Source organism: Miniopterus natalensis, chromosome 4, assembly GCF_054644295.1.
Source record: "Miniopterus natalensis isolate mMinNat1 chromosome 4, mMinNat1.hap1, whole genome shotgun sequence".
NCBI classification, from domain to species: Eukaryota; Metazoa; Chordata; class Mammalia; order Chiroptera; family Miniopteridae; genus Miniopterus; species Miniopterus natalensis.
Window position 1 is genome coordinate 66,342,685 of NC_142084.1, and position 27,395 is coordinate 66,370,079.

Consider the following 27,395-nt stretch of genomic DNA (forward strand, 5'->3'; position numbering starts at 1 on the left):
CTGGCATCCTTTCACTCTTCCATCATCACCAGAACACTGAACATACACCCCACTGTTGTCTTTTACAGAATAGAAAAACAGAACCTCAGAAATCACAATTTGCCAAGGTCACACGGCTCCTGACAGTGCAGAAACCTGAACAGATAGTATTGTTTCCATCCTAAACTTATGCTCATACCCACTCTTTATATTAAATTTATAATTGAATTTCAGGATCCTGTGGGGTCCAAAATGGAAAGACAGGACATGAGAAAAAACAACCATATTGCTGGTGGCGGGTGTCTTACCAACATTTCCTAATTCAACAGACGTAAGCCCGGGGCAATGTTGGTTGTCACAACAGTGATTATGGAGGGTGCTCCAGGTATCTATGAGTATAGGCCAGGAGTGATGTTACACATCCTACAAAACATGAACAACTCACCACAACAAATTACTACCTGGGCTCTTAGTTGTCGACTCTGTTGAGAGTGGAGAAACTTCTGAAGCACGTGCTACTGTTCCAAAGCCCATGTTCTCTGTTACCCTGGTATCCACAATGGGAGACAAAGATGTCTTGATTGGCTGGGTCCAAGTGTCCACACTACTGCCCATAACCAAGGATGTATCAGCTGTGGTAATGTCCGTCCAGACGGTGGTATCTGCAGTAGGAGGGGGAGTAGGTAAGGAGGTGACACTGCTGGGGGCGGGACTGGTTGCGGAGTCAGGGGTGCTGAGGGTTGAAGACGAGAATGATGTTGAAGCGGATGGAAGTAGGTTGCTGGCCGTGGTGGACTCAGAAGCATACGCAGGGCCAGGTCCTGTACCAGAAAATGCACTGAATGTGTGGGCACCTGAGCTGGACTCTGGAACTCCTGAGGAGGTAAAGGAAGGCATAGCATGTGACAAAGAAGGGATCGATGTGTCAGCCAGGACAGTCTCAGCTGAGAAAACGCGATTGGTGGAAACCGTCCAGGAGCTTTTAAAGAGATAAGGAGACTGAGAAGGAGACGGCAAACGAGTAGTTGAAGGTGAAAGTGAGTCCATGGTTATTCTTGTCAAGCCATGGTCAGACGTAAAAGGCAAACCTGAGACTGATGTTGAAATACGCGTTGCATTTAACAAACATGTAGTTCCCATTAGATGTGACGTGCTAGAAGACTGAGAGGAAGGGGTTCCTTGGCCAGAACTGGTGGTCCTGAAGTCGGTCACCGCCATGTGCTTGGAAAGGTGAATTGCCTCCGTGTGTGCGGAGGCCCCAGACGTGGCCAGAGTCTCAGCGCTGGTGTCGCTGACCGTCGCAGTGGCATGGGCTCCTGGATCCGCGCCGGTGCCCAGCAGGCCTGTGGTCCTCACCGGGCCGGAGGTCCGCAGAGAGGTGGGCGGAGGAGGAGAGGAGGAGCCCATGGCTGCAGTCGTAGGAGAAACTGGAGCAGGTGAGCGTGTGACGGGGGCAGATTCCGGGGCAGAGGGGCTGCTTTCCTCCACAAAGGAAGGACTTGTCCTTGACGTATCCTGAGGACCTGTGCTCCTGACGGTGGTCACGTCTGAGCGTGTCAAGCCTGGCGTCACAGCCGACCGAGTCCCTGCCGGGGAGGCGGAGCTCCCTGTGTCCCAGGGGCTAGTGCCCTGCGTCGTGGCCCCAGGCCGACCCGTTGGCGTGGCGAGGCTCATTTCTGCAGGTTGCGCCGTCATGGGGGAGGTAGAGAGCCCGGGCTCTCCTGTGGGGATGTCGGGTGTCAGGCCGGAGGGAGCCGGGCCAGAATGGGGCGTCCCGCTGGAGGACATGGCCTCCGTGCTTGGGGCGTCAGGGCTGCCCTCGGTGGGCGCTTGGGAAAAGACGGCGCTTGTCTCCGTGGCCGAGCTCATCTGCTGGGAGGGGCTGGGGATCCTCAGTGCGGGCCCGCGGGACGAGCCTGACTCGGCCTCCAACCCAGTGGTTTCAGAAGAGCCTGGCCTTGGTGTGGAGACAGTGGCTTCCCGTGCCATGGAAGAGGTGGCCATTGCAGAAGTGGCTTCGGAAGGCCGAGAGTCGGCTGGCACAGAGGAAGGGGTTCCTTGGCCAGAACTGGTGGTCCTGAAGTCGGTCACCGCCGTGTGCTTGGAAAGGTGAATTGCCTCCGTGTGTGCGGAGGCCCCAGACGTGGCCAGAGTCTCAGCGCTGGTGTCGCTGACCGTCGCAGTGGCATGGGCTCCTGGATCCGCGCCGGTGCCCAGCAGGCCTGTGGTCCTCACCGGGCCGGAGGTCCGCAGAGAGGTGGGCGGAGGAGGAGAGGAGGAGCCCATGGCTGCAGTCGTAGGAGAAACTGGAGCAGGTGAGCGTGTGACGGGGGCAGATTCCGGGGCAGAGGGGCTGCTTTCCTCCACAAAGGAAGGACTTGTCCTTGACGTATCCTGAGGACCTGTGCTCCTGACGGTGGTCACGTCTGAGCGTGTCAAGCCTGGCGTCACAGCCGACCGAGTCCCTGCCGGGGAGGCGGAGCTCCCTGTGTCCCAGGGGCTAGTGCCCTGCGTCGTGGCCCCAGGCCGACCCGTTGGCGTGGCGAGGCTCATTTCTGCAGGTTGCGCCGTCATGGGGGAGGTAGAGAGCCCGGGCTCTCCTGTGGGGATGTCGGGTGTCAGGCCGGAGGGAGCCGGGCCAGAATGGGGCGTCCCGCTGGAGGACATGGCCTCCGTGCTTGGGGCGTCAGGGCTGCCCTCGGTGGGCGCTTGGGAAAAGACGGCGCTTGTCTCCGTGGCCGAGCTCATCTGCTGGGAGGGGCTGGGGATCCTCAGTGCGGGCCCGCGGGACGAGCCTGACTCGGCCTCCAACCCAGTGGTTTCAGAAGAGCCTGGCCTTGGTGTGGAGACAGTGGCTTCCCGTGCCATGGAAGAGGTGGCCATTGCAGAAGTGGCTTCGGAAGGCCGAGAGTCGGCTGGCACAGAGGAAGGGGTTCCTTGGCCAGAACTGGTGGTCCTGAAGTCGGTCACCGCCGTGTGCTTGGAAAGGTGAATTGCCTCCGTGTGTGCGGAGGCCCCAGACGTGGCCAGAGTCTCAGCGCTGGTGTCGCTGACCGTCGCAGTGGCATGGGCTCCTGGATCCGCGCCGGTGCCCAGCAGGCCTGTGGTCCTCACCGGGCCGGAGGTCCGCAGAGAGGTGGGCGGAGGAGGAGAGGAGGAGCCCATGGCTGCAGTCGTAGGAGAAACTGGAGCAGGTGAGCGTGTGACGGGGGCAGATTCCGGGGCAGAGGGGCTGCTTTCCTCCACAAAGGAAGGACTTGTCCTTGACGTATCCTGAGGACCTGTGCTCCTGACGGTGGTCACGTCTGAGCGTGTCAAGCCTGGCGTCACAGCCGACCGAGTCCCTGCCGGGGAGGCGGAGCTCCCTGTGTCCCAGGGGCTAGTGCCCTGCGTCGTGGCCCCAGGCCGACCCGTTGGCGTGGCGAGGCTCATTTCTGCAGGTTGCGCCGTCATGGGGGAGGTAGAGAGCCCGGGCTCTCCTGTGGGGATGTCGGGTGTCAGGCCGGAGGGAGCCGGGCCAGAATGGGGCGTCCCGCTGGAGGACATGGCCTCCGTGCTTGGGGCGTCAGGGCTGCCCTCGGTGGGCGCTTGGGAAAAGACGGCGCTTGTCTCCGTGGCCGAGCTCATCTGCTGGGAGGGGCTGGGGATCCTCAGTGCGGGCCCGCGGGACGAGCCTGACTCGGCCTCCAACCCAGTGGTTTCAGAAGAGCCTGGCCTTGGTGTGGAGACAGTGGCTTCCCGTGCCATGGAAGAGGTGGCCATTGCAGAAGTGGCTTCGGAAGGCCGAGAGTCGGCTGGCACAGAGGAAGGGGTTCCTTGGCCAGAACTGGTGGTCCTGAAGTCGGTCACCGCCGTGTGCTTGGAAAGGTGAATTGCCTCCGTGTGTGCGGAGGCCCCAGACGTGGCCAGAGTCTCAGCGCTGGTGTCGCTGACCGTCGCAGTGGCATGGGCTCCTGGATCCGCGCCGGTGCCCAGCAGGCCTGTGGTCCTCACCGGGCCGGAGGTCCGCAGAGAGGTGGGCGGAGGAGGAGAGGAGGAGCCCATGGCTGCAGTCGTAGGAGAAACTGGAGCAGGTGAGCGTGTGACGGGGGCAGATTCCGGGGCAGAGGGGCTGCTTTCCTCCACAAAGGAAGGACTTGTCCTTGACGTATCCTGAGGACCTGTGCTCCTGACGGTGGTCACGTCTGAGCGTGTCAAGCCTGGCGTCACAGCCGACCGAGTCCCTGCCGGGGAGGCGGAGCTCCCTGTGTCCCAGGGGCTAGTGCCCTGCGTCGTGGCCCCAGGCCGACCCGTTGGCGTGGCGAGGCTCATTTCTGCAGGTTGCGCCGTCATGGGGGAGGTAGAGAGCCCGGGCTCTCCTGTGGGGATGTCGGGTGTCAGGCCGGAGGGAGCCGGGCCAGAATGGGGCGTCCCGCTGGAGGACATGGCCTCCGTGCTTGGGGCGTCAGGGCTGCCCTCGGTGGGCGCTTGGGAAAAGACGGCGCTTGTCTCCGTGGCCGAGCTCATCTGCTGGGAGGGGCTGGGGATCCTCAGTGCGGGCCCGCGGGACGAGCCTGACTCGGCCTCCAACCCAGTGGTTTCAGAAGAGCCTGGCCTTGGTGTGGAGACAGTGGCTTCCCGTGCCATGGAAGAGGTGGCCATTGCAGAAGTGGCTTCGGAAGGCCGAGAGTCGGCTGGCACAGAGGAAGGGGTTCCTTGGCCAGAACTGGTGGTCCTGAAGTCGGTCACCGCCGTGTGCTTGGAAAGGTGAATTGCCTCCGTGTGTGCGGAGGCCCCAGACGTGGCCAGAGTCTCAGCGCTGGTGTCGCTGACCGTCGCAGTGGCATGGGCTCCTGGATCCGCGCCGGTGCCCAGCAGGCCTGTGGTCCTCACCGGGCCGGAGGTCCGCAGAGAGGTGGGCGGAGGAGGAGAGGAGGAGCCCATGGCTGCAGTCGTAGGAGAAACTGGAGCAGGTGAGCGTGTGACGGGGGCAGATTCCGGGGCAGAGGGGCTGCTTTCCTCCACAAAGGAAGGACTTGTCCTTGACGTATCCTGAGGACCTGTGCTCCTGACGGTGGTCACGTCTGAGCGTGTCAAGCCTGGCGTCACAGCCGACCGAGTCCCTGCCGGGGAGGCGGAGCTCCCTGTGTCCCAGGGGCTAGTGCCCTGCGTCGTGGCCCCAGGCCGACCCGTTGGCGTGGCGAGGCTCATTTCTGCAGGTTGCGCCGTCATGGGGGAGGTAGAGAGCCCGGGCTCTCCTGTGGGGATGTCGGGTGTCAGGCCGGAGGGAGCCGGGCCAGAATGGGGCGTCCCGCTGGAGGACATGGCCTCCGTGCTTGGGGCGTCAGGGCTGCCCTCGGTGGGCGCTTGGGAAAAGACGGCGCTTGTCTCCGTGGCCGAGCTCATCTGCTGGGAGGGGCTGGGGATCCTCAGTGCGGGCCCGCGGGACGAGCCTGACTCGGCCTCCAACCCAGTGGTTTCAGAAGAGCCTGGCCTTGGTGTGGAGACAGTGGCTTCCCGTGCCATGGAAGAGGTGGCCATTGCAGAAGTGGCTTCGGAAGGCCGAGAGTCGGCTGGCACAGAGGAAGGGGTTCCTTGGCCAGAACTGGTGGTCCTGAAGTCGGTCACCGCCGTGTGCTTGGAAAGGTGAATTGCCTCCGTGTGTGCGGAGGCCCCAGACGTGGCCAGAGTCTCAGCGCTGGTGTCGCTGACCGTCGCAGTGGCATGGGCTCCTGGATCCGCGCCGGTGCCCAGCAGGCCTGTGGTCCTCACCGGGCCGGAGGTCCGCAGAGAGGTGGGCGGAGGAGGAGAGGAGGAGCCCATGGCTGCAGTCGTAGGAGAAACTGGAGCAGGTGAGCGTGTGACGGGGGCAGATTCCGGGGCAGAGGGGCTGCTTTCCTCCACAAAGGAAGGACTTGTCCTTGACGTATCCTGAGGACCTGTGCTCCTGACGGTGGTCACGTCTGAGCGTGTCAAGCCTGGCGTCACAGCCGACCGAGTCCCTGCCGGGGAGGCGGAGCTCCCTGTGTCCCAGGGGCTAGTGCCCTGCGTCGTGGCCCCAGGCCGACCCGTTGGCGTGGCGAGGCTCATTTCTGCAGGTTGCGCCGTCATGGGGGAGGTAGAGAGCCCGGGCTCTCCTGTGGGGATGTCGGGTGTCAGGCCGGAGGGAGCCGGGCCAGAATGGGGCGTCCCGCTGGAGGACATGGCCTCCGTGCTTGGGGCGTCAGGGCTGCCCTCGGTGGGCGCTTGGGAAAAGACGGCGCTTGTCTCCGTGGCCGAGCTCATCTGCTGGGAGGGGCTGGGGATCCTCAGTGCGGGCCCGCGGGACGAGCCTGACTCGGCCTCCAACCCAGTGGTTTCAGAAGAGCCTGGCCTTGGTGTGGAGACAGTGGCTTCCCGTGCCATGGAAGAGGTGGCCATTGCAGAAGTGGCTTCGGAAGGCCGAGAGTCGGCTGGCACAGAGGAAGGGGTTCCTTGGCCAGAACTGGTGGTCCTGAAGTCGGTCACCGCCGTGTGCTTGGAAAGGTGAATTGCCTCCGTGTGTGCGGAGGCCCCAGACGTGGCCAGAGTCTCAGCGCTGGTGTCGCTGACCGTCGCAGTGGCATGGGCTCCTGGATCCGCGCCGGTGCCCAGCAGGCCTGTGGTCCTCACCGGGCCGGAGGTCCGCAGAGAGGTGGGCGGAGGAGGAGAGGAGGAGCCCATGGCTGCAGTCGTAGGAGAAACTGGAGCAGGTGAGCGTGTGACGGGGGCAGATTCCGGGGCAGAGGGGCTGCTTTCCTCCACAAAGGAAGGACTTGTCCTTGACGTATCCTGAGGACCTGTGCTCCTGACGGTGGTCACGTCTGAGCGTGTCAAGCCTGGCGTCACAGCCGACCGAGTCCCTGCCGGGGAGGCGGAGCTCCCTGTGTCCCAGGGGCTAGTGCCCTGCGTCGTGGCCCCAGGCCGACCCGTTGGCGTGGCGAGGCTCATTTCTGCAGGTTGCGCCGTCATGGGGGAGGTAGAGAGCCCGGGCTCTCCTGTGGGGATGTCGGGTGTCAGGCCGGAGGGAGCCGGGCCAGAATGGGGCGTCCCGCTGGAGGACATGGCCTCCGTGCTTGGGGCGTCAGGGCTGCCCTCGGTGGGCGCTTGGGAAAAGACGGCGCTTGTCTCCGTGGCCGAGCTCATCTGCTGGGAGGGGCTGGGGATCCTCAGTGCGGGCCCGCGGGACGAGCCTGACTCGGCCTCCAACCCAGTGGTTTCAGAAGAGCCTGGCCTTGGTGTGGAGACAGTGGCTTCCCGTGCCATGGAAGAGGTGGCCATTGCAGAAGTGGCTTCGGAAGGCCGAGAGTCGGCTGGCACAGAGGAAGGGGTTCCTTGGCCAGAACTGGTGGTCCTGAAGTCGGTCACCGCCGTGTGCTTGGAAAGGTGAATTGCCTCCGTGTGTGCGGAGGCCCCAGACGTGGCCAGAGTCTCAGCGCTGGTGTCGCTGACCGTCGCAGTGGCATGGGCTCCTGGATCCGCGCCGGTGCCCAGCAGGCCTGTGGTCCTCACCGGGCCGGAGGTCCGCAGAGAGGTGGGCGGAGGAGGAGAGGAGGAGCCCATGGCTGCAGTCGTAGGAGAAACTGGAGCAGGTGAGCGTGTGACGGGGGCAGATTCCGGGGCAGAGGGGCTGCTTTCCTCCACAAAGGAAGGACTTGTCCTTGACGTATCCTGAGGACCTGTGCTCCTGACGGTGGTCACGTCTGAGCGTGTCAAGCCTGGCGTCACAGCCGACCGAGTCCCTGCCGGGGAGGCGGAGCTCCCTGTGTCCCAGGGGCTAGTGCCCTGCGTCGTGGCCCCAGGCCGACCCGTTGGCGTGGCGAGGCTCATTTCTGCAGGTTGCGCCGTCATGGGGGAGGTAGAGAGCCCGGGCTCTCCTGTGGGGATGTCGGGTGTCAGGCCGGAGGGAGCCGGGCCAGAATGGGGCGTCCCGCTGGAGGACATGGCCTCCGTGCTTGGGGCGTCAGGGCTGCCCTCGGTGGGCGCTTGGGAAAAGACGGCGCTTGTCTCCGTGGCCGAGCTCATCTGCTGGGAGGGGCTGGGGATCCTCAGTGCGGGCCCGCGGGACGAGCCTGACTCGGCCTCCAACCCAGTGGTTTCAGAAGAGCCTGGCCTTGGTGTGGAGACAGTGGCTTCCCGTGCCATGGAAGAGGTGGCCATTGCAGAAGTGGCTTCGGAAGGCCGAGAGTCGGCTGGCACAGAGGAAGGGGTTCCTTGGCCAGAACTGGTGGTCCTGAAGTCGGTCACCGCCGTGTGCTTGGAAAGGTGAATTGCCTCCGTGTGTGCGGAGGCCCCAGACGTGGCCAGAGTCTCAGCGCTGGTGTCGCTGACCGTCGCAGTGGCATGGGCTCCTGGATCCGCGCCGGTGCCCAGCAGGCCTGTGGTCCTCACCGGGCCGGAGGTCCGCAGAGAGGTGGGCGGAGGAGGAGAGGAGGAGCCCATGGCTGCAGTCGTAGGAGAAACTGGAGCAGGTGAGCGTGTGACGGGGGCAGATTCCGGGGCAGAGGGGCTGCTTTCCTCCACAAAGGAAGGACTTGTCCTTGACGTATCCTGAGGACCTGTGCTCCTGACGGTGGTCACGTCTGAGCGTGTCAAGCCTGGCGTCACAGCCGACCGAGTCCCTGCCGGGGAGGCGGAGCTCCCTGTGTCCCAGGGGCTAGTGCCCTGCGTCGTGGCCCCAGGCCGACCCGTTGGCGTGGCGAGGCTCATTTCTGCAGGTTGCGCCGTCATGGGGGAGGTAGAGAGCCCGGGCTCTCCTGTGGGGATGTCGGGTGTCAGGCCGGAGGGAGCCGGGCCAGAATGGGGCGTCCCGCTGGAGGACATGGCCTCCGTGCTTGGGGCGTCAGGGCTGCCCTCGGTGGGCGCTTGGGAAAAGACGGCGCTTGTCTCCGTGGCCGAGCTCATCTGCTGGGAGGGGCTGGGGATCCTCAGTGCGGGCCCGCGGGACGAGCCTGACTCGGCCTCCAACCCAGTGGTTTCAGAAGAGCCTGGCCTTGGTGTGGAGACAGTGGCTTCCCGTGCCATGGAAGAGGTGGCCATTGCAGAAGTGGCTTCGGAAGGCCGAGAGTCGGCTGGCACAGAGGAAGGGGTTCCTTGGCCAGAACTGGTGGTCCTGAAGTCGGTCACCGCCGTGTGCTTGGAAAGGTGAATTGCCTCCGTGTGTGCGGAGGCCCCAGACGTGGCCAGAGTCTCAGCGCTGGTGTCGCTGACCGTCGCAGTGGCATGGGCTCCTGGATCCGCGCCGGTGCCCAGCAGGCCTGTGGTCCTCACCGGGCCGGAGGTCCGCAGAGAGGTGGGCGGAGGAGGAGAGGAGGAGCCCATGGCTGCAGTCGTAGGAGAAACTGGAGCAGGTGAGCGTGTGACGGGGGCAGATTCCGGGGCAGAGGGGCTGCTTTCCTCCACAAAGGAAGGACTTGTCCTTGACGTATCCTGAGGACCTGTGCTCCTGACGGTGGTCACGTCTGAGCGTGTCAAGCCTGGCGTCACAGCCGACCGAGTCCCTGCCGGGGAGGCGGAGCTCCCTGTGTCCCAGGGGCTAGTGCCCTGCGTCGTGGCCCCAGGCCGACCCGTTGGCGTGGCGAGGCTCATTTCTGCAGGTTGCGCCGTCATGGGGGAGGTAGAGAGCCCGGGCTCTCCTGTGGGGATGTCGGGTGTCAGGCCGGAGGGAGCCGGGCCAGAATGGGGCGTCCCGCTGGAGGACATGGCCTCCGTGCTTGGGGCGTCAGGGCTGCCCTCGGTGGGCGCTTGGGAAAAGACGGCGCTTGTCTCCGTGGCCGAGCTCATCTGCTGGGAGGGGCTGGGGATCCTCAGTGCGGGCCCGCGGGACGAGCCTGACTCGGCCTCCAACCCAGTGGTTTCAGAAGAGCCTGGCCTTGGTGTGGAGACAGTGGCTTCCCGTGCCATGGAAGAGGTGGCCATTGCAGAAGTGGCTTCGGAAGGCCGAGAGTCGGCTGGCACAGAGGAAGGGGTTCCTTGGCCAGAACTGGTGGTCCTGAAGTCGGTCACCGCCGTGTGCTTGGAAAGGTGAATTGCCTCCGTGTGTGCGGAGGCCCCAGACGTGGCCAGAGTCTCAGCGCTGGTGTCGCTGACCGTCGCAGTGGCATGGGCTCCTGGATCCGCGCCGGTGCCCAGCAGGCCTGTGGTCCTCACCGGGCCGGAGGTCCGCAGAGAGGTGGGCGGAGGAGGAGAGGAGGAGCCCATGGCTGCAGTCGTAGGAGAAACTGGAGCAGGTGAGCGTGTGACGGGGGCAGATTCCGGGGCAGAGGGGCTGCTTTCCTCCACAAAGGAAGGACTTGTCCTTGACGTATCCTGAGGACCTGTGCTCCTGACGGTGGTCACGTCTGAGCGTGTCAAGCCTGGCGTCACAGCCGACCGAGTCCCTGCCGGGGAGGCGGAGCTCCCTGTGTCCCAGGGGCTAGTGCCCTGCGTCGTGGCCCCAGGCCGACCCGTTGGCGTGGCGAGGCTCATTTCTGCAGGTTGCGCCGTCATGGGGGAGGTAGAGAGCCCGGGCTCTCCTGTGGGGATGTCGGGTGTCAGGCCGGAGGGAGCCGGGCCAGAATGGGGCGTCCCGCTGGAGGACATGGCCTCCGTGCTTGGGGCGTCAGGGCTGCCCTCGGTGGGCGCTTGGGAAAAGACGGCGCTTGTCTCCGTGGCCGAGCTCATCTGCTGGGAGGGGCTGGGGATCCTCAGTGCGGGCCCGCGGGACGAGCCTGACTCGGCCTCCAACCCAGTGGTTTCAGAAGAGCCTGGCCTTGGTGTGGAGACAGTGGCTTCCCGTGCCATGGAAGAGGTGGCCATTGCAGAAGTGGCTTCGGAAGGCCGAGAGTCGGCTGGCACAGAGGAAGGGGTTCCTTGGCCAGAACTGGTGGTCCTGAAGTCGGTCACCGCCGTGTGCTTGGAAAGGTGAATTGCCTCCGTGTGTGCGGAGGCCCCAGACGTGGCCAGAGTCTCAGCGCTGGTGTCGCTGACCGTCGCAGTGGCATGGGCTCCTGGATCCGCGCCGGTGCCCAGCAGGCCTGTGGTCCTCACCGGGCCGGAGGTCCGCAGAGAGGTGGGCGGAGGAGGAGAGGAGGAGCCCATGGCTGCAGTCGTAGGAGAAACTGGAGCAGGTGAGCGTGTGACGGGGGCAGATTCCGGGGCAGAGGGGCTGCTTTCCTCCACAAAGGAAGGACTTGTCCTTGACGTATCCTGAGGACCTGTGCTCCTGACGGTGGTCACGTCTGAGCGTGTCAAGCCTGGCGTCACAGCCGACCGAGTCCCTGCCGGGGAGGCGGAGCTCCCTGTGTCCCAGGGGCTAGTGCCCTGCGTCGTGGCCCCAGGCCGACCCGTTGGCGTGGCGAGGCTCATTTCTGCAGGTTGCGCCGTCATGGGGGAGGTAGAGAGCCCGGGCTCTCCTGTGGGGATGTCGGGTGTCAGGCCGGAGGGAGCCGGGCCAGAATGGGGCGTCCCGCTGGAGGACATGGCCTCCGTGCTTGGGGCGTCAGGGCTGCCCTCGGTGGGCGCTTGGGAAAAGACGGCGCTTGTCTCCGTGGCCGAGCTCATCTGCTGGGAGGGGCTGGGGATCCTCAGTGCGGGCCCGCGGGACGAGCCTGACTCGGCCTCCAACCCAGTGGTTTCAGAAGAGCCTGGCCTTGGTGTGGAGACAGTGGCTTCCCGTGCCATGGAAGAGGTGGCCATTGCAGAAGTGGCTTCGGAAGGCCGAGAGTCGGCTGGCACAGAGGAAGGGGTTCCTTGGCCAGAACTGGTGGTCCTGAAGTCGGTCACCGCCGTGTGCTTGGAAAGGTGAATTGCCTCCGTGTGTGCGGAGGCCCCAGACGTGGCCAGAGTCTCAGCGCTGGTGTCGCTGACCGTCGCAGTGGCATGGGCTCCTGGATCCGCGCCGGTGCCCAGCAGGCCTGTGGTCCTCACCGGGCCGGAGGTCCGCAGAGAGGTGGGCGGAGGAGGAGAGGAGGAGCCCATGGCTGCAGTCGTAGGAGAAACTGGAGCAGGTGAGCGTGTGACGGGGGCAGATTCCGGGGCAGAGGGGCTGCTTTCCTCCACAAAGGAAGGACTTGTCCTTGACGTATCCTGAGGACCTGTGCTCCTGACGGTGGTCACGTCTGAGCGTGTCAAGCCTGGCGTCACAGCCGACCGAGTCCCTGCCGGGGAGGCGGAGCTCCCTGTGTCCCAGGGGCTAGTGCCCTGCGTCGTGGCCCCAGGCCGACCCGTTGGCGTGGCGAGGCTCATTTCTGCAGGTTGCGCCGTCATGGGGGAGGTAGAGAGCCCGGGCTCTCCTGTGGGGATGTCGGGTGTCAGGCCGGAGGGAGCCGGGCCAGAATGGGGCGTCCCGCTGGAGGACATGGCCTCCGTGCTTGGGGCGTCAGGGCTGCCCTCGGTGGGCGCTTGGGAAAAGACGGCGCTTGTCTCCGTGGCCGAGCTCATCTGCTGGGAGGGGCTGGGGATCCTCAGTGCGGGCCCGCGGGACGAGCCTGACTCGGCCTCCAACCCAGTGGTTTCAGAAGAGCCTGGCCTTGGTGTGGAGACAGTGGCTTCCCGTGCCATGGAAGAGGTGGCCATTGCAGAAGTGGCTTCGGAAGGCCGAGAGTCGGCTGGCACAGAGGAAGGGGTTCCTTGGCCAGAACTGGTGGTCCTGAAGTCGGTCACCGCCGTGTGCTTGGAAAGGTGAATTGCCTCCGTGTGTGCGGAGGCCCCAGACGTGGCCAGAGTCTCAGCGCTGGTGTCGCTGACCGTCGCAGTGGCATGGGCTCCTGGATCCGCGCCGGTGCCCAGCAGGCCTGTGGTCCTCACCGGGCCGGAGGTCCGCAGAGAGGTGGGCGGAGGAGGAGAGGAGGAGCCCATGGCTGCAGTCGTAGGAGAAACTGGAGCAGGTGAGCGTGTGACGGGGGCAGATTCCGGGGCAGAGGGGCTGCTTTCCTCCACAAAGGAAGGACTTGTCCTTGACGTATCCTGAGGACCTGTGCTCCTGACGGTGGTCACGTCTGAGCGTGTCAAGCCTGGCGTCACAGCCGACCGAGTCCCTGCCGGGGAGGCGGAGCTCCCTGTGTCCCAGGGGCTAGTGCCCTGCGTCGTGGCCCCAGGCCGACCCGTTGGCGTGGCGAGGCTCATTTCTGCAGGTTGCGCCGTCATGGGGGAGGTAGAGAGCCCGGGCTCTCCTGTGGGGATGTCGGGTGTCAGGCCGGAGGGAGCCGGGCCAGAATGGGGCGTCCCGCTGGAGGACATGGCCTCCGTGCTTGGGGCGTCAGGGCTGCCCTCGGTGGGCGCTTGGGAAAAGACGGCGCTTGTCTCCGTGGCCGAGCTCATCTGCTGGGAGGGGCTGGGGATCCTCAGTGCGGGCCCGCGGGACGAGCCTGACTCGGCCTCCAACCCAGTGGTTTCAGAAGAGCCTGGCCTTGGTGTGGAGACAGTGGCTTCCCGTGCCATGGAAGAGGTGGCCATTGCAGAAGTGGCTTCGGAAGGCCGAGAGTCGGCTGGCACAGAGGAAGGGGTTCCTTGGCCAGAACTGGTGGTCCTGAAGTCGGTCACCGCCGTGTGCTTGGAAAGGTGAATTGCCTCCGTGTGTGCGGAGGCCCCAGACGTGGCCAGAGTCTCAGCGCTGGTGTCGCTGACCGTCGCAGTGGCATGGGCTCCTGGATCCGCGCCGGTGCCCAGCAGGCCTGTGGTCCTCACCGGGCCGGAGGTCCGCAGAGAGGTGGGCGGAGGAGGAGAGGAGGAGCCCATGGCTGCAGTCGTAGGAGAAACTGGAGCAGGTGAGCGTGTGACGGGGGCAGATTCCGGGGCAGAGGGGCTGCTTTCCTCCACAAAGGAAGGACTTGTCCTTGACGTATCCTGAGGACCTGTGCTCCTGACGGTGGTCACGTCTGAGCGTGTCAAGCCTGGCGTCACAGCCGACCGAGTCCCTGCCGGGGAGGCGGAGCTCCCTGTGTCCCAGGGGCTAGTGCCCTGCGTCGTGGCCCCAGGCCGACCCGTTGGCGTGGCGAGGCTCATTTCTGCAGGTTGCGCCGTCATGGGGGAGGTAGAGAGCCCGGGCTCTCCTGTGGGGATGTCGGGTGTCAGGCCGGAGGGAGCCGGGCCAGAATGGGGCGTCCCGCTGGAGGACATGGCCTCCGTGCTTGGGGCGTCAGGGCTGCCCTCGGTGGGCGCTTGGGAAAAGACGGCGCTTGTCTCCGTGGCCGAGCTCATCTGCTGGGAGGGGCTGGGGATCCTCAGTGCGGGCCCGCGGGACGAGCCTGACTCGGCCTCCAACCCAGTGGTTCCTGAAGAGTCTGGATTTGGTGTCCTTGAGAGGGTGGTCACTGCTGAGTGTGTGAAACCTTTTGTTATTCCCAAAAAAGATTTTCGTGGTTTGTCCAAGTCATATTTAGCTTTAGTTTTATTCCAGTTACAATTTTGTTTTTTATTGATAGTTTTACTTTTATTTTGTATTTCTTCAGGGAGATTAAGGAGCCTGTTTGTGTCTAATGACCTTGTACTGTGAACTTGTCTCGTGGTGATTATCCCAGCTATGTTCGTCGCTTCTTTGTTTGTCTCCGTCAAAACAGCACTAGAATTTTTTGAAGGGTCTACGTTTGTGTGTTCAATTGAGTTGTTTTCCACGTCATTATTTTCCTCTCTCAAGTCAGTTGTCCAGTAATAATCAAGCTCTTTTCTTCTCTTTGTGGGATCCGGCCTGGCCTTTGTTGCTTTGGAGACAATATTGTTCACCATGTTCGGGGCAGTATCCATTACATGTACTGTCTTGGGTGACCCTGGCTGTGCCCCAGCAGTGATGCCTGGGGTATATTTAGAACTTCTTGCCCACCCTGTTGTATGTAATGTGTGTGTAAAAGGGTTCACTATCTCTATTTCTGTGGTGCGGTCAGCACTCGCTCTTCTCCCAGTTGTGCTCTTTATAGTCCCTGGAGATGAATTTGTCCCAGATTCCAAGCTCATGTTCAATCGACCTGTGGGCCTCAATAAGCCTGGGGAGTCAGCCATCTCCTTGATGTTCTCTCCTGCATCAGAAGAGACATTTATCATCTCAGTGTTAGCATGTGTACTTGAAGTTGAGTTTTCTCCTCCCATCCGGGAATCAGATGTAGCTCTTCCCTGTCCTGTAGGAGCCCTTAGCCCTTGCCTCTTTGAAGTTGTATCTGGACTTCTAAGTGTGTAAAAAATCCCATTGATAGTTTTTGTTTCTGGTCTGGAGACATGTTCTGGGTTTGCAGTGGTTGTGGCAGGAAGCTGCAAAGAACTCTTCTCTGATTCTTTGCTGGCAAGTTCTGGCGTCCCTGATAAAATTACTCTAGAGCTACTTTCCATTGCAGCAGGTGTGACTCCACTTGTAATGTGCCCTACAGCAGATGGCTTCTGTGAGGTAGTTGGGCTGCGTAGGTTGTCCAAAGGGATATCTGGAGGAATTGTGTCTTCCTGAGTAGCTATGGTAGTGCTTGTAACTGATGACACAGATCTCCCAGTGGCCCAGTCAAGGTTTGACAGAGGATCAGGCAGAAGAGTGGATAAGATGATATTTGGGTCAGTCTTTATATTTGGATGGTCAGTAGGAACCATTGAAACAGGCAGCATTTCTGTTTCTCTGGCTGACATGGTGCTTAAAATATCAGAAACTGAGGTGCTCATTCTTTTGACACCAGAGGAAGCTGAGACGGGTGTAGATGCAGTTGTGTCTGAAGGCCCCAGTGTTCTACTTGTGCTGGCCTCTGTCTTTTCAGCTAAAGCAAAGAAAGAAGGAATGGCTAGGCTGGTCCCAATAAGGGGGGGTGGACACAGAGCCTCAGTTAGTGCTTGACGCTAAGGATGAAGTTGTACCCATTGCATAAATTGCTTCAGGAAAATCCCTGTCTGTGATTCTCCAGGGACCTGCTATTGGGGCAGTTGCAGTTATGGAATTTCAATTCAAATTATTTCGGTCTTATCCCAAAATAAAGTGTTAATTCTTCCATACCACACTTAAGGCTCTGGACTCCAGGGAGTACACTGACCATCCCCAGCGATACAGTCGGGTAAGATCTTTGACTCATCTTGTTTGCTCAGGAGAAATTGCCACCTGGAGCTCAGTCTTCCCCATGCCATATATATAAGGGCTCTTTGTACGAGGTAGAATGTGATAAACCTGGACTCTGCCCATGCAAGAGGCTTTTCCGACCCTATTTTCACTCCTCTCCTTGGGGCCTGCCTTTGCTGAACCATTTTCAGCTTACAACTCCCAGCTCCTCTAGGTCTCCCAAATCTTAGTTCACTGCAAAGCCACCTGAGGGTTTATATTTGAGCAGGAAGAGGATAGGGGGGTGAGATCACTCTTGTTTTCTTTTGCCCTCATCATCTTTCAGATGAATCTCCCTCTCTGAATCCTCTGCCTGTCCTTTGGGAAAAGACCATCTAACTGCCACAGGGCTGAGGAAAGCTCAGCCCTCCAAAGGCACTCCCCCTGTGGACTCCTTTTTCACATTCTTCTAACCAACACGGCATAGCCAAGGATCACGAACCCTTCTTCTGCTGCAGCAAAAGGGGCCTATGTCATCACAAGCCTGTCTGTGCCCTTCCTGTGAACACAAGATTTCAGTGATAGTCTCATTTAGAAAGATCCTCCCTGCTGGGGCAAGAGAATGAATAGAGAGAACTGACTCTGTGGGCATTTCCTAATCATATACATTACAAAGTTGAATAAAAGTGTTCAGTTAATGAATTCTTAAGAAAACAACAACATTTTTAGAGAAGACTGACGAGAAACCCATTTCAAAACTAGTTTACTCCCTTAAACAACCCAACTTTTGACCTCAGAGAAGAGAAGAAATGACTCAAGTATAGCCTTGAAGGAAATAGAAATGATGCTCCTACTTACCCCCCAGGCTGACCGCAGTCACGAGAGGCGTGGGGTTACTGGTCGACCCGGTGGTGCCTCCAGGTTCTCCCTGATTCAGTGCCCTCGATTCATCGGTCCCTGAAGGGGAAGGGAATGGAGGTGTTACCCTTTCATCCCCAGAATATGGGTCCGTGAGGAACATTCATACGCGACACTGGCTTAGCAATGTCCTCTTTTGTCTCTGAGAAGGCATTTAAATAATATCTGGCATTTAAAGGCTTAAAGGTTTAATTCAATAAGAATGAAATGAAACCCTCACTATGGGTGTAAGAAATAAAAAGGTGTTTGTTGATGGGGTGGGGGGGGGACTGCTGATTTGGTTGGTCTCAAGCATATCAATTTTTGAAACACCGTCTCCTTAGAACCAGTAAGATCTTTGTCACTCTATTACACCTTTACTCGCTTTGAAATACTCATATGTAAAATGAATTTAATATCACAATATTGTTGCAGTTATTGAAAAATTTGACTTCTGGTTAAAAACCTATGTGTGATTTTCAGACCCAACCATAGGAAAGTACTTCAAGGATATTCACTTCAAAGAGGACATGTGGCCCTGGCTGGGTGGCTTGGTTGGTTGGAGCGTTGTCCTGTGCACCAAAGGGCTGTGGCCTCGCTGCCCTGTGAGGGGACATACCTAGGTCGCGGGTTTGATCCCCAGTTGGAGCCAACCAATTGATGTTTCTCTCTCACATGGATGTTTCTCTCCCCCTTCCTCTCCCTCTAAAAAAAAATCAATAAAAACATATCCTCAGGTGAGGATTTAAAAAAAAAAATAGGACATCTGTCCTCGCCTAGCAGATCTGGTGGGCAGCCAGTACACTGCAGTCACTCAAGGGAGCTGTAGTCAAGCACTTGGACCCTTCCTCCTCCCCCTCCTCCTCTCCTCTCTTGTTCCTTCACTCATATTCCACTCTATTTTATTTTTTAATTGAATTTATTGGGGTTGCACTGGTTGACAAAATGATACAGGTTTCAATGCAGCCCTAGAATACATCATCTGTTTGTTGTATGTGTCTTTACCGCCCCAAGTCAAGTCTCCGTCCACACCATTTATCCCGCCCTTACCTTCTTCTGCCTCCCCCCAATCTCCCCCCCAGGCAATCACCCTATTGCTGTCTGTGTCCACGACTCTTTCTTTTTTTTCTTTGCTTAATCCCTTCACCCTTTTCACCCAGCCCTCCCCCTCCCCTCTGGCAGCTTACAGTCTATTCTCTGTATCCATGAATCTGTCTCCTTTGTTAATTAATTTTGTTCATTAGATTCCATGTATAAGTGAAATCATAGGGTACTTGTGTTTCTCTGACTTGTTTATTTCACGTAGCATGATACTTTCCGGGCCATCCATGCTGTCACAAAAGGTAAGATTTCTTTCTCACAGCTGAGTAAATGTGCCACAGCTTTTGACCAGCCTTGTTCGCATGCATATTTGCACTCCTAGTCTCCTTATGTGGAGTATTTCTCATGTGGCTCTGTTGAGCTCTCTTGATTGATCGGGGGGGGGGGGAGAAAAAACCTTAAAACACTTTTTCCCACTCTGATTCTGTATTTTCTCACTCCTAGCCTTCACCCCTCCCCCATCCTCCTGACTCTTGGGTCCATAAAATATCAGGATCCTTTTGTTCAAGGCCCCACCAACAGCGAGACAACCCTCACGTCTCTGCTAATCCCCCTGGTCTCAAGCCACAGGCCATTCCTTGGAGTGAAATAGAACAGGGAGGAGTCAGTGCTTTCTTCAGTTTTACCTCTTGCTTATACTATCACAGTAAGCGATTAAGGGCTTGAATGTTATTTTTATTTTTGGCTTGTTGTCTTAATCAACTACTCCAACACCTGGTAGCTCAGTGCTCTCACCCCAGCTCAGCTGAACTCTGGGCAAATGTTATAATAGTTAAAGCATGTAACTAACAAAATTAGCAATCAAGAATTGCTTCCTTTGCACGGCAAAGGAAACCGTCAACAAGACAAAAATTCAACCTACTGAATGGGAAAAGATATTTGCAAATGATATATCTTATAAGGGGTTAATATCCAGAATATATAAAGAACCCATACAACTCAATTAAAAATGGGCAGAGGACCTAAAGAGACATTTCTCCAAAGAGAACATATAAATGGCCAACAGGAACATGAAAAAATACTTAACATCAAGAAATGCAAATCAAAACCACAGTGAGATATCACCTCACACCTTTCAGGATGGCTATCATCAAAGAGACAACAAATAACAAGTGCTGGCAAGAATGTCTAGAAAAGGGACCCCTGTGCCTGGTGGTGGGATTGTAAATTGGTGCAGACACTATGGAAAACAGCATGGTGATTCCTTTAAAAATTAAAAAATAGAACTACTGTATGACCCAGCAATTCCACTTCTGGGTATTTATCCAAGGAAAACAAAAACACTAATTTGAAAAAATATGTACACCTATATTCATCACAGGATTGTTTGAATAGTCAAGATATGAAACCAACCTAGGTGTCCATTGATAGATAAATGGGTAAAGATGATGTGATATATACACAGTGGAATATTACTCAGCCACAAAGAATGAAATCTTGTCATTTGCGACAACATGAATGAACCTAGAGGGTATTATGTTAAGTGAAATAAGTCAGACAGAGAAAGACAAATACCATATGATTTCACTTATATGTGGAATTTAAAAAACAAAATAAATCAACAAACAAAACAGAAGAGAAACAAATGCATAGATGGAGAGAACAAACTGTGTCTCCCTGAGTATCAAACTGGTGACAGTTGCTGCTGATGAATATTCTGTAGTTGTCTAGTTTAAGGTAGAGCCAGGGTCAGGCAAAGAAGTAAGAAAGGGGTCATTTATGTCAGCCTGTGTGCTTGGCTTTTCAGAATAAGTAATGGAAGCACAAAGTGTTGTCAGTTCAGGGCTTTGGGGAATCTGATTTATACCTGAAATCTCAGGGACCGAAGTGATTCGAGCTGCTCATCATTCAAAGAAGTTGTAATGGGATAAGATGTACTTGCGTCCACTAGACTCTAAGTCCTCACACTGACGCTGTCTTCAGTGACTCCAGCTGAATAAGGGGACGGTGGGGTGTCCAGACTGGTTCCAGGGAAGCTGTAGAATGTTGGGTAGAGCCTGGCGCAGAGATGGTTGCTAAGGAAGAATGTGTCTGTCCTGTGGAACCGGCCTTGGGCAAGCCTGTGAGTTCCAGCTGCGTCTCTGACAGTCACGGAGGCAGCTGGCTAGACCCTGAGGCCTGGGAGCTGTCCCTGGTGCTGAAACCCTCCTCCAGGCTGTAGGCTGGCATTATTGCGGGGAGTGGGCGTGTCCCCCACTGCTTCTTGTTTGTGATACTGGAGTGGGAGCTTTATAGCAGCCCCATCTAGGAGATAAAGACTCAGGTGGAATACTCGGTGAAGGGGCACCTTTAAAGATCTCCACTTCTGTGGTGAAGTTATGAATCTTTGGCTCTTCTGACAAAGATAGTACGAGTGTAGGGAACATGGATTTTCCTTTTGAGGCACTGGTGAAGCTCACGGTGGGTTGACCAGGTCTCTGCTCCTGCACTTGAATGGCCATAATGACCTGTGGGAATATGCCAAGTTGGTGTTACTTCTGCTTCTATATTTGTGTGCCAATGATTTTCGAATCTTCCCCAAACCAGTGGTAGCCCCGTCTTCAGAAATAAGTGATGAACTACTGATCTTAGGTCCAAAGGAACTGGTTTTATATATACTTGTTGTGTGTGTCATATATTCAGGTTTCTAACTGATAATGATACCATGTTCTTGGTTGTAGATGTGGCTGCAGGGCCAGCATGGGGCTTAGGGGTGGAGAGTGGCCAAGAGATTGTTGCCTGAGGTGACACTGTTTCTTTCACAGAAGGGAATTCTGGTAAAGAGATGCTTTGCCAGTGAGTGGTGCAGGCAGCTGTGACTGGGCTTGTCCAAGTGACTGGGAGAAAGTAGCTACTGATCCATCGATGGGCATAATCCCAGGGTATCTTATGTGACCTTCATTGGTTGAGTGATGTCCGTGGTTTTGATTTCCTTCTTGGTTGGGGTTGATCACAGATATGGTGGGGAAAAGCTACGTGAGGTGGCTTTGGTTTCTTTGCCAGAATCTGGGGCCTCAGTAGGAGGCACTGTTGCTGAAGCATTCTTAAGGGTTTCTTCTTCTGCCCCAATGCATGTCTCTGATATGGATTCCAAGGCTGGGGTTGTGCTATAAATGGAGAAGTTAATAGGGTTTGAACCTTCTGTCCAGTCAAGTGTTCTGAGTGAGATGGTTTCACCGTGGGTGGTTCCCATTGTGCCTGTCCCCAGGGAAAGCACTGGGGGACAAGCCACTCTTCTGTCTGCTCTGCCTTTACAAAGGGAGATGAATACAGTAAAATCACAGCTGGTACAGTTCTTGGAACTTTATTCACAATGGGAGGAAGTACAGATGGACTGAAGCCTATCCCTGTGGCAGACACAAATTCTTCTGAGATTGTGCTTTTGGTTACCACATGGGTTAGCTCAGAGTCAGTTCCTGGAACATCAACACCTAGAGTTATGGAGGATGATGTCAGGGGAAAATTGGTGCTCATCCTGGTCCCACCAATGGAGCTAGTCCCAGGAAAGGAGAAATCAACCCCAGGGGTATGTTGGATCTCTCTTCGGAAGCTATGATTGTTCTAGGTGTTAACTCCAAGAGGACAGATGGGTATGCCTCAAATGAATAACTAGTTCTTTCTGAATCATTTGAGCCAGGGGTAATATCAACTGAGGAAGTGAAATTGGGGTTACTTTCTGCACCCATGGTCATGTCAGAGAGTGACTCACTTGGATCCGTGGCTCTGGATAATAGCAAGACATTGTATGGGATGCTCACTGTCCTTCTACCCCATGTAGCTGTGGGCCCTGTGAGAGTACTGGATTGAAGGGGGCAGATCCAGTGGTAGATGCTGTGATGGAAACTGCTTTTTCTTCTTCAGTGGCTCTCATCCCGTGGATACTGGTGGGCTCCCTGAAGCCTTGGGTAGTGGATATGTCAGTGGCCCTTGCTGTCTTTTGGATGCTGTTGGACAGGTCTGTGACAGGATCACCTGGTTGTTTGGAAAATGTGAGAAATGCAGTTCCTGCTTGTCTGAGAGTGGAGAGGACGATTCCTGCTTCCTCTGAGAAAATCTAGTCTGTAATTGTGCTCCCACCTAACCCTTCATATTCTAATAAATATACTCATGATTTTAGGATGTATTAATGATTACAGTGAGGTTTCTATGCTTATCAGATTGATCTCTGAGTTTGTCCTAAAGGAACATTTAACAAAGCCCAATTCTGACAAAAATGGGAAGAGATTCTTCCCCTCCTCTTCATGCTCACTGCTCCTTCTCCATACCTGGCCTTGTTCGCTGAATGTCCACAGTCCTCTCTCCCCCATCTAAAAACCTTAACCACTGAGTATTATATTTAAGGGATCAGGGTATAATTTAATATCACTCCTCTCTTTTTTCCCATATTGGAAACTCCTGTTTGGCCTTTAAAGAGAAGTTCAATGCAAGAAAAATTAGGTTCTAAAAATATTGGTCAGTCTCTAGGCCTCCATCACTTCCTCCTGAGACGAACAACAGTTTCCTATTTGGGAAAACCTCCAGGACACAGAGTTAACTTTCTCATGGCATCACATCCTCCAAGATGGTGACTCCTTCCCATTAGGATGATTCCAAGGACCATCAATATTCCTAATCAATTCTTATTATGTTAGTTTCAGACCTCTTTCAGTAAGAACCATCTATTAATAAAAATCTACTGGACACAAAATGGTCTCTTGTTTTCTTGGAAATACTTAGGTACCCTGGTGAAGAAACAGGACAGAAATCAACATTTTTAGGAGAAAGCCAGGTGGTACCAGGTTCTCAGATTGCTTCTAGCAAAAAACTACCCATGATTTATCAGAGGACAAACAATGAGGGTCCTAGAGAGACAAACTTAAGTGTCAGCCATCATACCTGCTGAGTAAACTGCTGTCACGGGTGTTGAAGGTTCACTTTTCAGCCATGAGGAACTTTCATACATGGGGGCATTAGCAGTGGACATCACAGCCCCAGCGGTGCCTGCAGGAGAGACAGATGGGTTGGATGGATGCTGATACATTTAGAAGGAAGGCACATGGGAAAAACCAATATGTGCACACTTTGGAAACAAAGACGTTTGTTTACAAGGAAGTGTTATGCAAGGACTAGAGACAGGAGGACACATGTTTTGGGTGATTGAACTCTAATTTTGCCCAGGAATTGTGCCATAAACAAGCATGGCAGAATAAAGGATTAACAGGCAGTAACTGATCCTTTTCTCTCTTTGGTCCCAGCGTCACCAGAAGCCACATAATGTCTGGAGGTCATGGGCATCACAGTGCTAGCCTTTTCCATGGAGAACGGGCCAAAGGCATGCATGAGTAAGCCAGACTGCCCAGGTGACTGCGTAGCAGACATTCTCAAGGGCTTGGGGAAGTACAAGTCCTGGACACCGTCAGGAGAAACTGTCAGATCCTGATGGTAAGCTGTTCATTTGATAAATAAGACAACAAAGGTGACGTGGTCAGTCACCTCAAGGACAAGAGACAGACACAGAAGCCACATGCTTCTATTTTCACCATTCTTACTGAGGAAGATCTTCCATTGGGGATACCTGGGAAAGCTTAGGGTGCCCTATTCATGATGGGTTGACTCGCATCTGGGTGAGAAGAGGTGACCCTGAGAAGACGTTTTAACACCTAAACAGAGAATCGTGGTATTCTGCCCTATGCAGCAATTCCACTTCTAGGTACGTAGCCCAAAGAGTTGAAAGTAAGGACTCACATGGACATTTATACGCTAAAGTTCATAGCAGTATTCACAAGAGACAAAACCTAGAGAAAACGCAATGTCCATGTATGTATGACTAAACAAAATGAGGTAATGTCTAGAATGTGACATTATTCAGCCTTAAAAAATGAAATTCTGGCAGGTTACAACATGGATGGACCTTAAAAACATTATGCAAAGCAGAATAAGCCAGGCACAAAAGCGCAAATATTGTGTGATTTGCTTATGTGAGGTACCCAGAATAGTCAGATTCATAGAGACAGAAAGAATGGAGACTCCAGGTGCTGGGAGAGGGAAATGAGGAGTTATTGTTTAATGGGTACAGAGTTTCCACTGGGGATAGTAAAAAACTCTTAAGATGGGTAGTGGTGATGATTGTGCAACAAAGTGAATATACTTAAAGCCACTGAATTATATGTTTAAATATGGTTAAAAGGCCAAATTTTATGTTATATATATTTTACCACAATAAATAAGCTTTTTTTAAAAAAAGGTGTGGTACCCATCAGGAAAGGATATAAAGCATGAAGTGGATGGGTGATCCCATAACTATAAATATCTGCAGGTGAATCCTACAGTGAACTAGGAAACCACTCACAGGGAACAGCCAGGATCCTGAAGCAAAACAAGTGCGAAACCTTGTGGATAAAAAGAGAAAGATTCCTCACCATCTTGAGACTAACCAAGGAAAAGCAATCCCCATTTCCAAGAAGGCCGAAGCAGCAGGTCCTTACCCATGAACGGAGGTAAGCTGTCAAGCTCAGGGACATAGGTACCCCCTAACCCAGAAGCCTCACCTCTGTTGGCTGGGACCTCTGCCGGGGGAGAGGCGGGCGTCCAGGGAGGTGCCCTCTCGGGCTCAGAAGAGGTCAGTGCTCCTGACGGGGTTTTGTCCAGGCCGGTCTCCTCTTCCGGGCTCCTGTGCTCTGCCCCTGGGCTTCCGGAGGAGGGAACAGTCTCAGAAGTGTGGCTTGTCTGTGCCCGGATGTTGGTAAATGCCTCTGAAGAGATCCAGGCTGGGTTGTGGAGTGCAGGGAACAGGCCCGAGGCCTTGCTCGGGTGGACAGATCAAAAAGAAGACTCGCTAGTGTGGGGGACGTGCGAATAGAGGAATTGACTCCCCTTCGGCAGATGAGCTGGACCATGAGGTGGCTGAGCTTGTCCCTGCACCCGCCCAAATGCCCGTGGAGGGTGTGGCCCCTGGGAGAGGTGGGAGACAGCTTGTGCCTAGCAGTCCAGGGGCCAAAGAGAAATCTGACACCTTCTCAGCTGACATTTCCCACCTTAGGAAAGTCTGAGGTTGAGCCTATGGTTCCCCACTGCAGGAGAAGTGACTGGTGGAGTGCCCATCTCGGGGGGCACAGAGGAGGCTGAGGAAGAGGGTCCTGGCCCAGCCCTCCTTTTGGTCGCTAATGATTCTGACCACGGGCCACTATGCCTTCCAGGAGTAGCTGCCTCAGGGGAAGCTGGGGCCCCAGCAGTGCTTGGGGTCAAAGGCAGAGATGAATTAATTCCATTTGTCAGCTAAGCTTGCTCCCAGATTGACTGTGGTTTTTCCATGGTCAGATGTCTGAGTGACCTTTACGCTGGCTTCTACGGAGCTAGCGGTGGCAGCAAGACTCTGAACCTCTGCAGACCACTCTGGAGACGAGCTTGTCTCACCTTGAGACATGAAGCTGACTGGCACTGCTGCCTCTGATGGTGTGGGTCTTCCCCTGGATGCCTGAGGGCTTCGTGCCAAAGTGGTCAGTACCGTGAGAGATGTGGGCTCTGTAGATGAAAGAGTGGAGAGAGGGAGTGGAGATGGGCTCTTCTTGGCTTCTGTGCTGGGGACGTCTGGAAGTCTAGATTCAGGCACATCAGTGCTGCTTCTAGTCCCTGAAGTCATGACAAAGTCATGACAACTGTGGTTGTCGTGTCTGACAATGAATAAATCAGTGAGATAGATGGACTCGGTTCGGGGTTCATAGCGAGTTCTTAGGGAGCTGTGGCTGGAAAGGGAGTTAAGTTGTACCCAAAAGTGTGAGTTCTTCTAGGTGCTGACCCAAGGTGGTTGTATTTTTGAGAGCACTGGTATCTACTCCTGGATTTGAAAGTTTATTAGGAGGTATGGACACAGGTGAAAAAGTACCAAATGTTGTCTTGGATAAACTTGGACTTAAGACATCAGCAGTTGGGACAGTTTCCTCTGTTGAGCTGGTACTCAGCCGTGTTGCCACGGGGAGAGATGTGGTGAGGGCCCACAGCCCAGAAGTGACTGTGTTGTGCCCACTGGCAGGGAGGGCCAGTGGATTCACTTGGAGCATCAGAGGGCAACTCCAATGTGCTGCCTCCAGTGGTTCAGGAAGTGGAGGCTTCTACAGAAACTGGTCCTGGAGCTGACTGTGTCCCAAGTGCAGGAGATTTTTCTGCCATATTTGTGTCATGCAGTCGAGTGGAGTACTCAACAGTGCCTGGGCTTGTGGCTGGGCTAGTAGGATAGGGTGTCTTTGGGATTTTTAAACTCCCAGCATGACTAGCTGGGCTGGTGGACTCTGTTCTTGGATAGCAGTCTGTGGGGCTGAGCTCCTCACCATGTAGGATAAAGAGGTGAGTTGAACTTGTAACCCTGGGATCGCTGGTGGTGGTGTACATGGTGGAGGCCCAGGTATCACTGATGCTCATCTTTCCAGAAACAGAAATCTCTGGTTGGGACCCAGAAGAGTAAGAAATTCACTTGTCTCCATTTCCATACCGTTAGAGGAACGGTCTCCACGGGGGAATGTGAGGAGGTGGAAGATCCAGCTGAAGCTGTGGCGAGGCTGGTGTTGCTGGGACTCTCTGAACCAGTGTGACTGCTGTGTGCTCTGAGGCTGACGCTGAATGTGATTGTTGACTCGGGGCAGGTGCTGAGGGTAGAGACTGTCCTTTCTGACAACTCCCCTGATGGGACTGGAGGCAGAGTACCCAGGGGAACAGTGGTGTTTCCCCCTATGTCAGCACCTGTTGGGATATTAGTGACAAGGAAGTTGTGGAAGGTAAGTTGGGTGTGTCCCATTTACTAGTTTCATCTGCTTCCATTGTCATGTTTGTGGTGACCCTCTGGGTTGAGACTGGTGGACACTGTGACTTTGGCAACGGGAGCAGAGAACAAAATGTTGTGTGGTCGCATCTAGCAGAGCCAGGCTCAGGAGGTGAGTGAACTGCAACCACCTGCAAAGTCAGAGGATGGCTAGTTCCATCCCCAGAAACTGTGATCCCTCCAGGGGTTGAATGATAGGGGCATCAGAAAATGTGCCAACCAGTTGGCTTTTTCGTTTCTGGAGTGCTCGAGCTGGCAGCACCCATGGGCTGAGGGGGGGATATTGAGACTGGGACACTTTCACTGGCCAAGGTGAAACCTGTAGATGTCTCAGATGGAGATGTGGTTCCAATGGGCAGGTGGGTTGTCCCCAACCTTCTTTCGCTGTCATAGCCCCTTGCCGTTGTTATATTTATGGAAACTGTAGAAGGAACAGAGTCTGGGCCACTCGTGGTTCCTGTTGTGAGTGTGGCTGTTGATGGTTCCCTGAGAGATGTTCTTTCCATGGAGCTAGTTGCTGAGGAAGTGAATCCAGTGACCCCCACAGTAGCAAAGAGAGGAGTGGTGGGGACTGAAACAGTGGTTGGTGCTAAAGGTGACCCTGTCTCAGATTTTGGACTAGTCTCTGGCCAAGTTGTGTCTCCAGGTGCAGTGGAATAATTAAATGTTCTG

General features: G+C 55.9%; 1 protein-coding gene across 1 annotated transcript in view; it reads right to left on the reverse strand.

Annotated features, from left to right (window-relative positions):
* Window positions 1-27,395, reverse strand: part of MUC16 (mucin 16, cell surface associated) — a 99,562-nt gene that overhangs the window by 61,258 nt on the left and 10,909 nt on the right. The window contains 7 exon segments of the mRNA XM_087816160.1: window positions 1,170-14,154; window positions 14,701-15,727; window positions 15,729-15,831; window positions 16,814-16,912; window positions 25,834-26,326; window positions 26,397-26,662; window positions 26,665-27,393. Of these exon segments, the coding sequence (XP_087672286.1) occupies window positions 1,170-14,154; window positions 14,701-15,727; window positions 15,729-15,831; window positions 16,814-16,912; window positions 25,834-26,326; window positions 26,397-26,662; window positions 26,665-27,393 (15,702 nt within the window).